This window comes from Sinocyclocheilus rhinocerous, unplaced genomic scaffold, assembly GCF_001515625.1.
Source record: "Sinocyclocheilus rhinocerous isolate Xijiao unplaced genomic scaffold, SAMN03320098_v1.1 scaffold1330, whole genome shotgun sequence".
Classification (NCBI taxonomy): Eukaryota; Metazoa; Chordata; class Actinopteri; order Cypriniformes; family Cyprinidae; genus Sinocyclocheilus; species Sinocyclocheilus rhinocerous.
This window is the reverse complement of record NW_015665026.1, coordinates 273019-292550: the sequence shown is the minus strand read 5'-3', so window position 1 is coordinate 292550 and position 19532 is coordinate 273019. Positions and strand designations below refer to the sequence as shown.

Sequence of the window (19532 nt, the reverse complement as noted above, 5' to 3'; positions counted from 1 at the left end):
TGAGGGCAAGTACGTAAATGATGACAGAATTTTCATTTTTGATTGAACTGTTCCTTTAAGACTGGATTAGACACAAGGAATCAAGGAGGCCCACAGTCACACATGCTGACCCGTGCCAGATCTCAACCTTGTAACACCACAAGAGGAAAAACAGCAAAGATTAAGAATTCATAGAGCGCTGAAGAGGCTTATTGCCTCACAGGAGCAGGCCGGTGTTATTGCAAAGCCCTTAGGACTTAAAAGTTTCCATCAAAACAAATGGATAAAGCATACAAAGCTCCATAACACTTTTTCATGAGCTCTTCAGGAGAGAGAATAACCAACAAAATGATGCCTACAGCAAGACAAAGCAAAACAACCAAAACACATATGTATATGGTCTTTGCTGGTATAGTATTCGAGCTGCCCGAATGGCCTATGATATTTTTTTTGATTATATTTCAGGGAAAGACACTTCTTGAAGTGTGGGGTTAATCAATATGCCTGTATTGATTCAGAAACCTGGTAGAGTCCTTAAAGCAAATCATATGGCCTCATGTGCCCTAAGCCTATCATCTATTGACGAATGAGAAGAAATTATGACAGCGATTCAAGATCATCTCTCCTGATTACGGCACCCATAGCTCTGAGGGTCATGGAGCATGTCTCGGTTATTGCAAAGCTAAACAGTGTAGAAAACATCCCTTTTAGCCTGAGTGAAATGTGGCCTGATCCTGCTTTTGAGAGCCTCTTCCAGCTCTTGTGAGTCAAAGCAATCAAAAGCCAAAGCAAATGAGAATTCGTTGAAGGGTACTGATCAGACCGGCAGACTGGAATATAAACAAAGTGTTGAAAATATTTACCGTTGACAGTAAGCGTGACCTCCTTCTCTCCCACTCCCACCCGCGGCACCACAGCTCGACATACGTATTTCCCAGCGTCCTCCTGTCTCACTCCCTTAAGTGTCAAGGTGTTCTCGTTGCTTAGCACCTGCAAGGTAACAGATGTTTGAAAAAAAAAAACACAACGATAAGTAAACTTTGTAGAGATTGTTAAAAAGTTTTTTTTTTTAAAGCAAATTCATGAAGCAGAACTGCATGTATAATTAACCATCACTGTAGTCACAAATACAGCTTCTTTCTTGTGTTTTGACTTCATCTTGACATGTGAGATCCTAACAGATGACGACCTACACAAACACAATGTGCTCTACATAAGGTCCATTAGCCCTTGAAACTCAACTGTCACAGCTGTTAGCTTCATCAAAAACAGATCAGTCACGTGTGTGTCAGATACATTCATCACGCCCAGATGGAAAAATGAATAAGATTCTATAAGTTAGGGATGTGTTCAATTCAGATTGTAATTAAGAATGCACTTTAAATTCCAATTAAACTCCTGAATTTGATTTGGTGTAACAGAATGCAGATTTGAAATTTGAATTTAAATGTAAGGAAGTAGAATTAAAATTTATTTAGATTAACTAACGGAAATAAGTTTAAGTTGATACCCTAAAATTACTAATTGGAAATAAATAAAACCTAAAATTTAAATGCCGTTCCAAACGTAGGTTTGGGAGGAGCGTAATCATTCAGTCCTGTCAATCATCATTACGATCCTATTTAAGTAGCACTCATTGCGCCATCCCAGCGACAGTTCTTCCAGCATCCCTCTACCTCCCCATGTCCTCCTCTATTTCTGTTATTCTCCCTCTATGTAGTACCACAGTGGGGGGGTTGAACTCTGAGCTTAAGCTGTGCCTCGGGTTTGAACCTCGACAGAGAACAGCAAGCCACGTTTGTTTACCATTAACCATCAGGCCTGGATGGGCAGACGAAATCATGAACTAAAATTAAAACTGAAATAAAAATACATAAAACCTAAACAGCACATAATAAAAATTACTAAAACCTATACTAAAATAAAAATTACAATTATAAAAATATAAAATAAATCAAAATTATTATAAAACCTTTAATAGTATTAGTAACAGTAAATTATAACTAGATTGAAAAGTTTGTAGACAAACTTTAAGTTGGCTTGAAAAAGCCTATTTAGAAAGTGTGAAAAAGTTTTAAAAGCTTGCAGTCTGAAAGTTTTCAGTTTGAAGTAGTTTGAAAGTTAAAATAGTTTTAAAGATTAAAGTTTGAATGTTTTCAAGGCAATACAGTCTATCAGAAAAACAGATAGGTATAAAACATATTGCTAGGGTACCTGGGGTGGTTGCTAGGCTGATTCTACGATGACTAGCATGTTGCTAACATGTTTTTAGCATGATTAGCATGTTACTAGCATGTTGCTAGCATGATTAACATGTTATTAGTGTGTTGTTAGCATAATTAACAGGTTACTAACATGTTTGCTAGCATGATTAGCATTTATTAACATGGTGTTAGCATTTTGTTAGCATGATTAGCAAGTTACTAGCATGTTGTTAACATAATTAGCAAATTACTAACATGTTGCTAATATGATTCTAGCATGATTAGCATGTTACTAGCATGTTGTTAGCATTCTGTTAGCATGATTAGCAAGTTACTAGCATGTTTCTAACATGATTACCACGTTACTAGAATGTTGTTAGCATGATTACCATGTTACTAGCATGTTTCAAGCATGATTAGCAAGTTACTAGCATGATGTTAACATGATTACCACGTTACTAGAATGTTGTTAGCATGATTACCATGTTACTAGCATGTTTCTAGCATGATTAGCAAGTTACTAGCATTATGTTAACATGATTACCACATTACTAGAATGTTGTTTACATGATTAGCATGTTACTTGCATTTTGCTAGCATGTTGTTAACATGATTCTAACCTGATTAGCAAATTATTAACATGGTGTTAACATTGATTAGCAAGTTAGTAGCATGTTGTTAACATGATCAGCATGTTACTAGCATGATTCTAGCATGATTAGCATGTTACTAGCATGATGCTAGCATGTTTCTAGCATTTTTAACAAATTGCTAGCATTTTGTTAGAATGTTATTAGCATGACTAGCATGGTGTTAACATTTGGTTAACATGATTAGCAAATTTACTAGCATGTTGCTAGCATGATTCTAGTATAATTAGCATGATACTAGCATGATTAGTATGTTACTAGCATGATGTTAACAAGTTGATAACATGTTTCTAACATGTTTAACAATTTGTTAGCATTTTGTTAACATGTTTAACAAGTTGCTAGCATGTGTCTAGCATGACTAGCATGTTACTAGCATGGTGTTAGCATTTTGTTAGCATGATTAACAAGTTTACTAGCATGTTGCTAGCATGATTCTAGCATGATTAGCATGTTACTAGCATGATTCTAGCATGAATAACATGTTACTAACATGATGTTAGCATGTTTCTAGCATGTTTAGCAAATTACTAGCATGCTTCTAACATGATTAGCAAGTTACAAACATTTTGTTAACATGTATCTAGTGTGACTAGCAAGTTACTAGCATGATGCTAGCATGTTTCTAACATGATTAGCAAGTTACTAGCATGTTGTTAGCATTATTAGTAAAATACAAGCATGATTCTAGCATGATTAGCATGTTCCTAAAATGATGCTAGCATGTTTCTAGCATGTTTAGCAAGTTAGTAGCATGTTTCTAACATGATTAGCTAGTTACTAGCATGATTAGCATGTTCCTAAAATGATGCTACCATGTTTCTATCATGTTTAGCAAGTTGCAAGCATGTTTCTAACATGATTAACAAGTTACTAGCATTTTGTTAGCATTTTCTAGCATGATTAGCAAGTTACTAACATGTTGTTAACATGATTATCAAGTTACTAGGATTTTGTTAGCATGATTAGCAAGTTACTAACATTTTTAGCAAAGTTGTTATCATGTTTATAGCATGATTAGCACGTTACTAGCATGGTATTAGCCTTTTTAACATTAGTAAGTTACTAGCACATTTCTAGTATGATTAACATGTTGCTAGCATGTTGTTAGCATGATTAGCAAGTTACTAGCATTTTGTTAGCATGTTTCTAACATGATTAGCAAGTTACTAGCATGTTGTTAGCATGTCTCTATGCTAATCCAGCTAAAACCAGTTGATTCCGTTAAAAAAAAACAGCTAAAAACAAGCTAAGACCAGCCTGGCCTGCTAAAAAAGTGGCCAGAACCACTTTAAAACCAGCTTGAGAGACCAGCCAAAGCAGTCAATTAGCTTAGGCTGGTTTTAGCTGTTTTTTCGGTAGGGAGTTGTTAAGCTTTGCTATAGCAATAGACAGCTTAAATACACCATACGTCTTATTGTATAAAAGTTTTCACCCCCTCAATGAAAGTCAATGGGATTTTAGGTGGTTTTCATAGTCTGGTTTATGAAAACCGTAAGCCGGATCAGTTAGAAAAGATATAGCAACCCGAGTCAGACCAGTCTGAAGGTCTGACCCGAGTTTGGTGATTGTAGCTTTAAAAGTCTAGGAGGAGATACATTTAAAAATTTGGTCACAGAAGAAGAAGAAGAAGTTTGGTCCGTGTACGTTTTGATCGTTTGTTTTTCTATTTGAAATGAAATAAGCAGAAACGAGAAAATGGTCGTTTTTTTCCTTTTTTTCATTTGTTAAAAAAAACGAAAAACCGAGATTTTGGCTCGATTTTCGTTTTTTTTGGTTCACGGGTAGAAAACGGATAAACGACTTCAAAATTTGTTTTCCCCTTGTGGGCGGTCCTAACACGCCCCTTTCTGCCGATTGGTCAACCAAATCTGAGCCCCTGACGTCATCCTCAATTCGTTTAGCAAAATAATAGTCCTCTGCTTCTGTACGGGGCAGGTCCTAGATCGGGTGCAACCTAACGCGTTTCACAGAAATATTTATTTCAGAAATTTTAATCAGCACGATACGGTACATTTCGTTAATTAATTATTTACAGTCACTCATGAGACTGAAGTCTGTTTTTAGGCTGTCAAAATGTAAATGCCTCTATCAGGGTTGGCGCACATAAGGGGGGGGCATGCACTTTTTCTTTGAAAAGAAAAAAACCTGTTTCTGAATATCAATTGATTTCAATTTAAATTATGTAGACTATAGTGCAGAAGTAATTTTCAGATGCAACGAATAAAACAGGAAAAAAACAAATACGAAAATTGTAAATAAAATAATTTGATATAGCCTACAATTTAATAACATATAGCCTAGCCTAGTATTATATATGAATAGGATGTTCGTCAACTGATTGCAGGCGGTCGGATCAGTGTTGACAGCTCCGTGAAATAACCTACTGGAAGCTCTCTATAAAGCTAAAAATAGGCTATGAAAAGTACAAACACACAATAACATTTAAAGTTACTTCAATTTCTGAAAAAAGAATGTTGTAATTGATGTCATAAATACACGAGTCAGTTTTTTTTTTTTAACTGGCAGAATGCATCGTACATTTAAAAAAAATAAAAATAAAATTGCACTGATTGTGAAAAAACGACGCCAGAATGAAGCCAGAAGTGCCGAATGTAAGCCAGATTTGGCCCAGACTCTGTTGTTATCTACTAAAGTAAATTTGTTCACCCACAGTAACAATTTTTAACAGATTAATTGACTATTTTAGTTTTCTGCATGTTTAAAAAAAAACATGCAAAAAATAAATTTTACGGTTTTGAGATGAAAATAAAAGATAAGTCACGTATAAGTGGATAAATATTTATATAAACATTTATATAATATTTTTACAAATGGATAAATATAATTGCAGTATATAATATAGGCTTAGCTATAAACAAGCCAAAACAAAGAGAAACTGAAGGTAAAATTGGGCTCATATATCCTACCTCTCTCATTCGGCACAAATCCAAATGTTTCCATATAGGCCTACGCGATGCATTTGAAGCTATTTATTATGTAAAATAGGTTTTGTAGTTCACGCGCGTTCCAGTATCTATGGAAAAAATCATAATTCAGAAATTTTAATCAGCACCCAGCCTGTTTTATTTAGCTGTGCGCGTAGTTAAATCTGTATGGTGAAGCTGCACTACCCATAGACAGCGCAGAACGGATGAGAAGCACAGATAAATAAATAAATAAAAATAGACGTAGGGGGGTCCCCCAGATATTATTTTACCAAAAATAATGATGACAAATCTGATTAAGCTCACGCGGTTGATACGGTACATTTCGTTAGTTAATAGTCATTCATGTGACTGAAGTCTGTTTTTAGGCTGTCAAAATGTAAATGCCTCTATCAGGGTTGGCGCACATAATGAGGGGGCATGCACTTTTTCTTTGAAAAGAAAAAAACCTGTTTCTGAATATCAATTGATTTCAATTTAAATTATGTAGACTATAGTGCAGAAGTAATTTTCAGATGCAACGAATAAAACAGGAAAAAAACAAATACGAAAATTGTAAATAAAATAATTTGATATAGCCTACAATTTAATAACATATAGCCTAGCCTAGTATTATATATGAATAGGATGTTCGTCAACTGATTGCAGGCGGTCGGATCAGTGTTGACAGCTCCGTGAAATAACCTACTGGAAGCTCTCTATAAAGCTAAAAATAGGCTATGAAAAGTACAAACACACAATAACATTTAAAGTTACTTCAATTTCTGAAAAAAGAATGTTGTAATTGATGTCATAAATACACGAGTCAGTTTTTTTTTTTTAACTGGCAGAATGCATCGTACATTTAAAAAAAATAAAAATAAAATTGCACTGATTGTGAAAAAACGACGCCAGAATGAAGCCAGAAGTGCCGAATGTAAGCCAGATTTGGCCCAGACTCTGTTGTTATCTACTAAAGTAAATTTGTTCACCCACAGTAACAATTTTTAACAGATTAATTGACTATTTTAGTTTTCTGCATGTTTAAAAAAAAACATGCAAAAAATAAATTTTACGGTTTTGAGATGAAAATAAAAGATAAGTCACGTATAAGTGGATAAATATTTATATAAACATTTATATAATATTTTTACAAATGGATAAATATAATTGCAGTATATAATATAGGCTTAGCTATAAACAAGCCAAAACAAAGAGAAACTGAAGGTAAAATTGGGCTCATATATCCTACCTCTCTCATTCGGCACAAATCCAAATGTTTCCATATAGGCCTACGCGATGCATTTGAAGCTATTTATTATGTAAAATAGGTTTTGTAGTTCACGCGCGTTCCAGTATCTATGGAAAAAATCATAATGAGCAAAAATATGCCACACTGGACGCACTGGAGTGCTCATGCTGAACGGCACGGTGAACGACTGCGCTCAGTGCACTGTTTGCAATTAATAGCATAGTGTGCGCGTGAGGCACCGGCGCGATCAAACAGCGGAAACATAGGCCCTACTCGGTCATTTCTGGTCATACAGTAGGCCTAAGGCATAATTCGAAACTGCAAAGTGCAGTGTTAGCAGTTTGAAGATTCATTCAAGAATATTAGCAAAAGTTTATTAGAATTCTTTCTAAACGCTCTGCCGTTCTTATTTCGCTATGGAACCTGAACGAAAAAAAATATTTTTGCCAAGAACAAACCGAAATGAAAACATTTCGCTTTTAATCCGTGTTTTTAACAGCCTGGGAGATCTTCCCAGGGCAGTAGCCTGCCTCTCAGACTAAAATCAGAGTGCCCACTCTGGAGATGGCACCAGAGGTGAAGGGGCACAGTGACTGAGGTGGCCGGGCCGGGCCCCCTGAGGCGCCGACGCTGGCCTCTATCATGTAACTGTAACTTATGCAGCCAGCATTAAGAATGTGCCGGTGAGGAAATTTTCCCACTGATTAATTAACTTGTGACAACACCAGTGCTATCCAAATACACTCGCACATTTAACAAGAAAAGATGTCGATGACGTTCAGCATCTGTAGCTCTTTTGATCGTGTTTGATCTTTAGGTTATCTTCCCCCAATCTTTTAACCGAAATATTATTAACATTATTCGTTATTAACAAAATGAATAAGACGCTGTAACACAAATAAATGAAAGACTGTGGACTTTCCCCCTTACTGGCAAAGAAATGCTTAGTTTTTGGTTCATTAAAACTCGCTAAACTTTTATTAACAAAACGACTAAGAAGACTGATTATATATCCGCGTTAAAACAAACTTTTCCCCCATTAAAACGAACGCTCAGTTTGTGGTCCATTATTACTTTAGTAAAAAGTAAAAGTTCTGCGCGTTTGCCGGAGCCGGTTCAGTCAATCTTGCGCTGCGGCTCGTGTTGTATGAAGCAGACTGCTGTCCAACTCAACTATAGGCTACATTATTTATGTTAGGCCTATTATATAAAAATCGGTGGATGGATGAACACACCGGCACAAGCCTTAAGAATTACACTCTGCTGTCCAACTCGACTATAGGCAACATTATTTATGTTAGGCCTATTATATAAAAATCGGTGGATGGATGAACACACCGGCACAAGCCTTAAGAATTACACTGAAAAAAAATTTGGAGTAGGATTTACTTGAAAAAAGCTTGGAAACAATTTTCACTCAGAAAAGGCTAGCTAATTTACAAAAAATTGCCAAGTAAAAGCCTAAACATAATTATTAGTAGCTTTAAATAGAACATTTTAAGTTGGGAATTCCCAGTAAATTTTATTGACTCTTTGTTTGTAAATTTTACTTAAGTAATGCTTATCACTGTAAAAAAAAAAAAAAATTGTGCTGTTAAATAACAGTAATTTAGTTATTCATCTATCTAGTTATTTATCAACATGTTAAGCCTCGAGGGCTATGCACACTCATAACATAAATCCTGGCTAAATGCCACGTTCCCGCGGCTATGATTAGTACAGTAAAAATTAAATAAACAACGAGAGATAAACTATTGTTCGTCTTTTTAATTGCTTACCCTAATTAATATTTGATGTGACTTCCAAATACATTAAAATAACAAAAAAACAAAACAAAAAAAAAAGTAGAAAATAAACTCACTGGAGGGTATTACTGGTCAAATTCAGTAGCAATTTATTTGATTATTTAATCTTCATTTACTAGTGAAAATTCCAGTCTGAGTAATGGTGCCAGCTGTCCTTTTGCTCCACCAGGTGGAGATTTCACTAATGAGTTTGTGTGACTGCATGCATACTGTATACTTCAAAGAATGTCATGCACGATCATTCTGATTTATTTTCGACATTTTGGGTAGTTTTGATGCCATGAGCCAGTTTGGATGACTTTGCCAGGGGCGGACTTACCCATTAGGCAAAGGTAGGCGACCGCCTTGGGCCCCCAAAAGCCAAGGGCCCCCTAAAATGCCTTTAATATAGGATATGCGCATTAAGCGCTGACACGCGAACGGTTGCTGTTTACGGTGTTTATTGCCACGACAACCGTCCGAGTCAGTGGCGCCTGCAGGTGTACGGCACTGTGCGTGCCGATTATTTAATCTTCATTTACTAATGAAAATTCCAGTCTGAGTAATGGTGCCAGCTGTACTTTTGTGCCACCAGGTGGAGATTTCACTAATGAGTTAGTATGACTGCATGCATACTGTATACTTCAAAGAATGTCATGCATGATCATTTTGATTCAACATTTGAGGTAGTTTTGATGTCATGAGCCAGTTTTGATGACTTTGCAATAATCATAAATATAGACTAATAATTAATTAATGATCAGTTATAATGACAGACTTGTCACAGCACTCATGTGTAAACTAGTTTGGATAAAAGCGTCTGGTAAATGATTAAATGTAAATGTATAAAATGTTAAAAATTGTAATAATGAAAAATGAGTGCACATTTCCAATGTATGTAGGTAAAATGCAAAAGCTCCGACATGGAGTGGATACATATAGTAGAAAGATAGAAAAAGAGAAAATTACCCATCAAAAAAGTAAGTAGCATAAGAAGCTTTCTCTTTCCAACTCATTTTCGCACTTCTTCGCTTAGCTTCACCGGAGCAGCAGCCTAAACGATGTCATGTGCTTAGCGATCTATAGATGTTGTAGTAGAGGCATTTACATTTTGACAGCCTAAAAACAGACTTCAGTCACATGTATGACCAAATCCTAACTGTGTGAGCTTAATTAGATTTGTCATCATTATTTTTTACTAAAAAAATACCCCCCTACATCTATTTTTTTTATCTTTGCTTCTCATCCATTCTGCGCTGCCTGTCGTTACTTTAAAAAAACAAAAACTTATATTTAACGAACAAAAAATTCTCCAAACGTTTTTCTAAAGTTACTTTATAAAAAAACGAAACGAAATATAATCACTTTTCCATTACATACAAAAAATAACTATTTTAATAGCTGAAACAGTAGTATAAGCTTTTTTTGGGAAAAGGGAAAAAAGACGGGCTAGGGCCTATTTGAGACCCGTGCAGGGCTCTAATCCACTTCAGCCAACGCTGTTTTGTTCTCATCTGTGAGCATGCTCTTGATATATGTATTTTACCATTTTGTTGGGTTTAAAACGTGTGACACATTCTTTCTGCTCTCACTGATCATTTGGTCCCCCCCCCCACAACATGAAAGAAATCCATTATAACATGTACATGAAAATGTAGAAACATTGGACACAACTCGTGTGTTTTCTTTATTTTATAAAAGCACAACGTTTTGTTGATATTGTCAGTGCACACAAATAAAACTAGCCCCTTTACAGTTTAGAATGATGTATTACTCTTACCTTTATGAGCAAAAATGACTGCGTATTAAGTTATGAAAAATGCAAGTGATCTCGCTGGCGCCTCCATGTGCTGCCGAGTGCACTTTAGCTTCAACTAGAGAGTTGGAGAGGCACAAACGATAGGATATGCGTCTAACAGCGCACATTTATCTAGGTGGACTAATAATTAATTAATGATCAGTTATAATTACAGACTTGTCACAGCACTCATTTGTAAACCACTTTGGATAAAAGTGTCTGCTAAATGATTAAATGTAAATGTATAAAATGTTAAAAATTGTAATAATGAAAAATGAGTGCACGTTTCCAATGTATGTAGGTAAACTACAAAAGCTCCGACATGGAGTGTATAAATATAGTAGAAAGATAGAAAAAGAGAAAATTACCCATCAAAAAAGTCAGTAGCATAAGAAGCTTTCTTTTTCAGACGCTTTTTTTTTCTTTCGCTTAGCTTCACTGGAGCAGCACAAAACAAGCAGCCTAAACGATGTCATATGCGCTTAGCGGTCTATAGATGTTGTAGTAGAGGCATTTACATTTTGACAGCCTAAAAACAGACTTCAGTCACATGTATGACTGTAAATAATGAATTAACGAAATGTACCATAATCTAACTGCGTGAGCTTAAACAGATTTGTCATTATTTTTTTACTAAAAAATATCTGGGGGACCCTTTTATGTCTATTTTTTAATTTTTTATCTGTGCTGCTCATCCGTTCTGCGCTGTCTATGGGTCTGCTAAATGATTAAATGTAAATGTATAAAATGTTAAAAATTGTAATAATGAAAAATGAGTGCACGTTTCCAATGTATGTAGGTAAACTACAAAAGCTCCGACATGGAGTGTATAAATATAGTAGAAAGATAGAAAAAGAGAAAATTACCCATCAAAAAAGTCAGTAGCATAAGAAGCTTTCTTTTTCAGACGCTTTTTTTTTCTTTCGCTTAGCTTCACTGGAGCAGCACAAAACAAGCAGCCTAAACGATGTCATATGCGCTTAGCGGTCTATAGATGTTGTAGTAGAGGCATTTACATTTTGACAGCCTAAAAACAGACTTCAGTCACATGTATGACTGTAAATAATGAATTAACGAAATGTACCATAATCTAACTGCGTGAGCTTAAACAGATTTGTCATTATTTTTTTACTAAAAAATATCTGGGGGACCCTTTTATGTCTATTTTTTAATTTTTTATCTGTGCTGCTCATCCGTTCTGCGCTGTCTATGGGTAGTGCAGCTTCACCATACAGATTTAACTATGCGCACAGCTAAATAAAACAGGCTGGGTGCTGATTAAAATTTCTGAAATAAATATTTCTGTGAAACGCATTAGGTTGCACCCGATCTAGGACCTGCCCCGTACAGCAGCAGAGGACTATTATTTTGCAAAACTAATTGAGGATTACGTCACGGGCTCAGATCTGGTTGACCAATCGGCGGCAAGGGGCGTGTTAGGACCGCCCACAAGGGGAAAACGAATTTTGAAGTCGTTTATCTGTTTTCTACCCGTGAACCAAAAAAAAAGAAAATCGAGCCAAAATCTTGTTTTTTTCGTTTTTTTTTAACAAATGAAAAAACGAAAACACGACTGTTTTCTTGTTTCTGCTCATTTCATTTCAGATTGAAAAACAAACTATCAAAACGTACATGGACCAAGTTTAAATAGGATTTCAGTAAGTTGGTTTTTTCAAGCCAACTTTATAAAACCTATAGTGTAATAGTATCTAGATAGATAGATAGATAGATAGATAGATAGACAGATAGACAGATAGATAGATAGATAGATAGATAGATAGATATTTCATCATAATAAATGAATTAACTTTTGTGGACACTTACACTTATTACACTTACTATCCACCTTTTTCCTGAATGTATTTTCTGAGCTAATAATGTAACGTTAAACCTATGAAAATTGTTTAAAAAAGCACATGGTTCCATAGATCCATCACTTACAGTGTCGTAATGACCGTCTTTTTGCACTGACTCACCTGTCATAGTTTAATGAGTGGGTAGATGACATGAAATGGCCCGTGTTTAGCTGCACTGAAAACAGATGAGCGCTCATATCTAACATACAGATCCCACTGCCAAGCCATGCTCGTTTCTCTTGCCAGTCTTTGTCATAGAATGCAAGGTACTTTAAAGGAATTCCTTAAGTTTATTGCTTTTACTGAGACCAAAACATGACAGCATCCAAACAGAAGTTAGAATCCATCATGGCGGCACTCAACAGTTACTCAAGAAAAAGGTGGATAATTCCAATTTAACTTCCTGTGGAGTACTGCCAACTCAGGAACTGAAAGCGAGCCAATTTTTGCACATCCCTGTTATAAGTTTTCTGAGTAATGCAGATTAAATTACGTACGACTCCATGGCCCCTTTTCATCCAGACAATGGTGAGCGAAGGGTTTCCAATCCAAGCGCAACTGAACACGGCATCAGATCCCCGATCCACCTGGTGGCTCTGGGGTTCAGCGGCCAGACGGGGTCCGACTACAACACAAATACATACATACACATATTCATTCACTTCTGCTGTATGCAAAAGAACAATCATGGAAGAAAGTCATGTTACTCAAGAAATAGGTGGAAGGTGGTCACCATCAAATTTAACTGAACTTGAGAGGTTCTGCAAAGAAGAGTGGGCAAATATTGCAAAGTCTAGATGTGCAAAGTTAGTAGAGACATATCCCAACAGACTAAAGGCTGTAATTAAAGAAAAAGGTGGTTCAACAAAATACTGATCCTTTTTCCAACTCAGTGAATCTGTTGTTTTATTAAATTTTTTTCTGACATGTTGGTGTTATATCTTTCACTTGGATGTTATAAGTTGCATTGAGTAAATACAGCTGGATAAAACAAAAACTGTGTCCGTCTTCATTACAGGCTGCAATGCAACAACATGTGATTATTTTAAAGGGTTGTGATTCTTTTCTATACCCACTGTATATGTAGCAGTTAAACTCACAGTAAACATCCACGTTACGGCTGATGTTGGTGCTGCCCAGGGCATTGGTGACCTCACAGGATACTGGCTCGGTGAAGAAGGAATGATCAACCAGCACCTCATAAGTGTCTCCTGTTGCATCTGTGATCATGTTTCCCCCCTTCGCCCATCTAATTATCCATAAAAGACAAAAACAGAGCAGGAAAAATGAACAACCGTGATGGACACAGCCAAGGTTTTTTTCCCCAGATCTGCTCTAAAGATCAAAGGCGACAAGAAAGGTATTTTTTCACGGGCAAATGACTGAGATCATGTCTTATTTGCATGGTGTACTGAAACAACAAAAGCATTCTTCAGAGTGTCTAACGTAATTTTCAGGACACCACGTGTTTTTTTTTTTTATTTGGGCCGTTTCATTTTCGTGCTGTCGGCAGGCCGTGTCTTCTTTGGCGGAAGAATAACAGGAACACATTAAGAGGTTTTTAGATGCTGCCTCTATCACTGGCACCCTTTGATGCTGCGGTCATTATAGTGAAATGTGAAGAGGAAAGCGAGAAAATACGGACAACACAAGCGAATGCTGCTGCTCCAGATTCAGACGGGAAGATCAAGCACTAAGCAGATGGACTTTTGTTTGCATCTGTGAAGTTAAAGTGGACAGTGTTACAGAAATAAAAATAATTTGGTGTAATGAATGTACTCGACACAACTTTTTTTAATGTTTGGTCTTTTCATCAGTTTTATTGGCAGTTGACGGAGCGTAACAAAAAGTTTCTTTTTTCTGCAGAACAAAAACATTTTGTCATGTCTTGGCAACATTTTAAAAGGAGGTGTCAAAAGCAAGGTATATCTTTATTATCATTATAAAATCTTATTTACTTATTTGTATATATATATATATATGAGTGTGTGTGTGTGTGTGTTTTCTTGTTTATTATTCATGTACTGTATCATTACACACACATTACTGTTTAAATGTTTGGGGTTGATACAATTTTTAAAAATTGTTTTGAAAGAAGGCTCTTGTATTAACCAAACATACGATAAAAACAGTAATTTAAAATGTTTTAAAAAGTTCACAAGAAAACAGTAAAGAATTGCTCAAGAAAATTATTATAATTTTTCCATGATTCTTTGATGAATATAAAGTTCAAAAGAAATGCATTTATTTGAAATAGAAATATTTTGTAACATGGTAAATGTTTTACTATCACTTTTGATCAACTGAATGCATCCTTGCTAAATATAAGCACTGATTCAAAATTGTACTTTTAAATGGTAGTCAACACACACACACACACGCGCAACCAACCCTAATATATACAGTCCCTCAAAACTTGCGACATCTGTGGCATTGTGCTGCGTGATAAAAATGCACATTTTAGAGTGGTCTTTTATTGTGGCTAACCTAGAAAACCAATATTTTAAATGGTAATATTTTACTGTATTTTGGTCAAATAAATGCAGCCTTAATGAGCAAAAGAGACTTCTTTAAAAAACATTACAAATCTTATTGATCCCACATTTTTAATGGCAGTATATATATATATATATATATATATATATGTGTGTGTGTGTGTGTGTGTGTGTGTGTGCGTGTGTGTGTGTATAAACCCAAAACCAATAGAAAATAATACATGCATTGGTTGTCATGACAACAGCAAAGGCTATGTTCATGCCTCATATTTTAACTTTTGCTTTTTGAGTCTCATGCAAAGAGCATTTAATTTTTAAAATTAAATTAAAAACTAAACCTAGTTCTAAAAATGCATCTCAAAATGCATTCAGTTCCATTTCGCTGCTGCGCCTTGCCTAGTTGCTTTGGAACGGAAGAACAAGTCCTTTGTGAATGCCACCTCACTCATTCACACATCTGCTCTCACCAGCAGCTCTACATGCTCACTTCAACAGAACCAAGACTCAAACTCACACTGCCTACATGCACGCCAAGGCTCAACGTTTATGTGTGCTGACCCCTAGGCCACAGCTCCAACACAAACTGGGGAAGTCGTGGCCTAATGGTTAGAGAGTCGGACTCGTAACCCAAAGGTTGCGGGTTCGAGTCTCGTACCGGCAGGGATTGTAGGTGTGGGGAGTGAATGTACAGCGCTCTCTCCCACCCTCAATACCACGACTGAGGTGCCCTTGAGCAAGGCACCGAACCCCCAACTGCTCCCTGGGCGCCGCAGCAAAAAATGGCTGCCCACTGCTCCGGGTGTGTGTTCACGGTGTGTGTGTGTTCACTGCTGTGTGTGCACTTTGGATGGGATAAATGCAGAGCACTAATTCCGAGTATGGGTCACCATATTTGGCCACATGTCACTTCACTTTCACTTTCACTTTCAAACTTTCTTCTCCACAGAGTTTCCTCTGAGTTCCTTTGGGGACGGCAGCCTCCATGTGAACTCAAACACATAAGAGAGATCCACACACAGGACAGAGCTCATGGCTTCACCTGTCAAACTCAGGAGGAAACAGTCTGACCAGCTTAAAATATGGCAAGAAAAAAAGAAGAGGCCAAGAGAAATTTTCTATTCGCAGAGATGGACAGATATTCTTTTCATTCAAATGTATGGGATTTGTAAATGTGTAGCTAATCCAGTGGCATTTGATTAAGCATCAAAAGCGTCTAAAATGAAGAGATTACTCTGGATCACAGCAGGTCTCATCACGGATTCAAACGAATGCCGGAAAAGGGCATATTACATCCTGTTAAGAAAATTAAATTTCATCAATTGCAATGGTGCCAATAGTCAGCGTAAGTTGTTTATGAAATTATTTTAATCCTGTATTTGGTGCTAAAATAGGAAAAGTGATGTGAACAATTTCCATGGATCTTTGACATTTAAGTGATTAACTGTCTTACTTTAATTTAATCAAGACGCAGAGCAGTTTGAGAAATTACAGCGTCCTCCCACCAGGGAGACACTTTCTTTGGCTCAGACGAGGGCTGAATCTTGACATATTCAAAGATAAAAACATTGTGTTCTACGCAGAGCTGTGGCAACTTTATCTCGGAAAGGGACATGAGAATGAAACAGTAAAGTAACCACAAATAAAACATCAGAAAAAGATGTCCAAACCTCAGCCTGAAAGACAAACTGTGCTCTCAAAGCTTCACAATACACAGATCAAATCCATGTGTTTGCTGCTTTCTTTACATAATTCAACAGCAATAGTATATACACAAACCCTAGAATAAAAAATAATCCTCTGAAGGTGTAAGCCGATACAACACCAGTAGAAAATAAATTGTTTGTTTTTTAAGATGCTGCAGGAGGGTTGTCTGTGATTGGCCGCATTTCGAATTAAAACACTGGGTGGTACAAACCGTCTCCACCAAAACAAACAATCAGCCACGTGGACGCTGATGCCCACCGATGCCAAGCTGCAAAGCCACATGTTCACATCAAATGTTCGACACGCCCAACAGAGCGTCTTCCATTAGACACTTCCGAGGTGACAAATGGGGATAAGACAAGACAAATCACCCACGCCAGAACAAAGCAAAACAACACCAGCGCTGACAGAAAGCCCCTGGAGGGACACAAAGCACATACTTTATTCACAGGCAGAAAAGCGACGTGTCTGATTCCATCCATTCACGCCCCACTTTTCCACTCTGAGAGTTCAAGAAAAAAAAAACAATCGCAGCCAGAATTAAAAGACACGCTCTGTCTTGCTCTTTTCTATAGCAAGGTTGTGGCTACATTTTTGAGCACAGTGGCTTTTATTTAACTCTTTATGACAGCTTCACATTTCAAGGTGTTATTCTGGTGGAGAGAGGTCTAAGTTTAGGATAAACAAAAGGCAACATCCTTTGAAAAAAAAAAAAAGCATAAATCTTTATGCGATTTCACTGTCACTGTGAATTTCACACGCACTGCATCACATACATATACACTGCCTCACCAGGACAATGCAGTGCTTTCTCTACTGAGTCCAGCTTACTGGCATCATAAATGGCAGTTACTGTACTCTCAGCAATTTTATATACAGAGGGTACGGAAAGTATTCAGACCCCCTTAAATTTTTCACTCTTTGTTATATTGCAGCCATTTGCTAAAATCATTTAAGTTAATTTTTTTTCCTCATTAATGTACACACAGCACCCCATATTGACAGAAAAACACAGAATTGTTGACATTTTTGCAGATTTATTAAAAAAGAAAAACTGAAATATCACATGGTCCTAAGTAATCAGACCCTTTGCTCAGTATTTAGTAGAAGCACCCTTTTGATCTAATACAGCCATGAGTCTTTTTGGGAAAGATCCAACAAGTTTTTCACACCTGGATTTGGGAATCCTCTGCCATTCCTCCTTGCAGATCCTCTCCAGTTCTGCCAGGTTGGATGGTAAACGTTGGTGGACAGCCAACCTGACAGAACTGGAGAGGATCTGCAAGGAGGAATGGCAGAGGATCCCCAAATCCAGGTGTGAAAAACTTGTTGCATCTTTCCCAAAAAGACTCATGGCTGTATTAGATCAAAAGGCTGCTTCTACTAAATACTGAGCAAAGGGTCTGAATACTTAAGACCATGTGATATTTCAGTTTTTCTTTTTTAAAAAATCTGCAAAAATGTCAACAATTCTGTGTTTTTCTGTCAATATGGGGTGCTGTGTGTACATTAATGAGGAAAAAAAATTAACTTAAATGATTTTAGCAAATGGCTGCAATATAACAAAGAGTGAAAAATTTAAGGGGGTCTGAATACTTTCCGTACCCACTGTATGTAGTGATGCTTAAGCAATATCATATGAACAAGATTGCTATTTCGATATTCAGACAAGTCACACAATTTATTACAAAGGTTCTATAAAAAAAAAGCTAATTAAATTTACATTATTTACAAATTGTTCATTACTTTTTCTATTTTTGCTCCGTAAATTAAACTAATTCCATTCAAAGCCACAACAGAACTAACTGCTGTGATCAACACACTGTTTTGAACAAATTTGAGTGAATGATTCAACGACTCATTCACTTGTTTCGTTCCTGGATGAATCAGTGTTTGGAAGAATCATTTGAGTAAATGATTCAACCACTTGAGTAAATGATTCAACCACTAACTTATAAAGATGTTTCATTCCTGAATGAATCAGTGTTTGAATGAATCGTATTGATGAAAGATTGAATGACTCAGTGATGATCAATTATTGCCACCTACTGGCATAACAACACTTTATTTATTTATTTTAGAATTTTGTGTTAATACTATGTAAAATAAGTGTCTATTTAATGCCAAGATATTTATATCCATATCATTTGCTATATTTAATTTATTGTATAAAGCGGGATTCAAAAGTCTGAATCTACACTGAAAATGTGTGATTCAAAACACTGAATTTAAATGTGGAAAAAAGTTGTGGCTTACATATTTCAAATATTATTCTGCACTATTTGTAGGTCACCAATCAAATCAGGAAATGCATGACACTGATCAAGATCTCCTTTTTTTTTTTCTTTTTTTTTTACATAATTTATGTATTCTTTTATTTTAAAAATTGAGTTTTTTATTGAAATACAAGATGGTCACAAATCATGCTTGAGAACATGATCATCAGGTTCTAGACCAAGATTCTGAAGTTCAAAAGTGCTGTTTGTCATTAAAGCAAAAGGAGAATGCAATGCTAAGTCATTCAAGTAGGAGAAATTCATGTCCATTCTGTTCACTCAAATTTGGAATGAAAAAATAAGTAAAAATGCTACTCTTGTAGCCCACTGTATTATGGAGCCAGATCGGCCTCAAAAATAATACATTTACAAAACAAAATTCATAAATGCACAGCACAATTTACATTTACAAAATCAGATTCGTCAATTCAAAACACAATTCATAAATACACAAGTAAAAGCATAAATATTTCCCCAAATGCTCACACAAATGCATCTTACCTAAATAAATTTAAAATGTTTAAGAAAATGCCATCAGATAAAAAAATTACTTTACTCACTCGTTGAGTCTGGTTTTCATCCTCCATGCTGAAATCTCTCCGCTGTG

General features: G+C 36.1%; 1 protein-coding gene across 1 annotated transcript in view; it reads right to left on the bottom strand.

The window, feature by feature from the left end:
• Positions 1-19532, bottom strand: part of LOC107730946 (kin of IRRE-like protein 3) — a 127435-nt gene that overhangs the window by 16155 nt on the left and 91748 nt on the right. Inside the window, exons 8-10 of the mRNA XM_016541909.1 lie at positions 13551-13699; positions 12948-13075; positions 843-969 (exon numbers count right to left, since the gene is read on the bottom strand). Coding sequence (XP_016397395.1) covers positions 843-969; positions 12948-13075; positions 13551-13699 — 404 coding nt within the window. The remainder of the gene's footprint in view (positions 1-842; positions 970-12947; positions 13076-13550; positions 13700-19532) is intronic.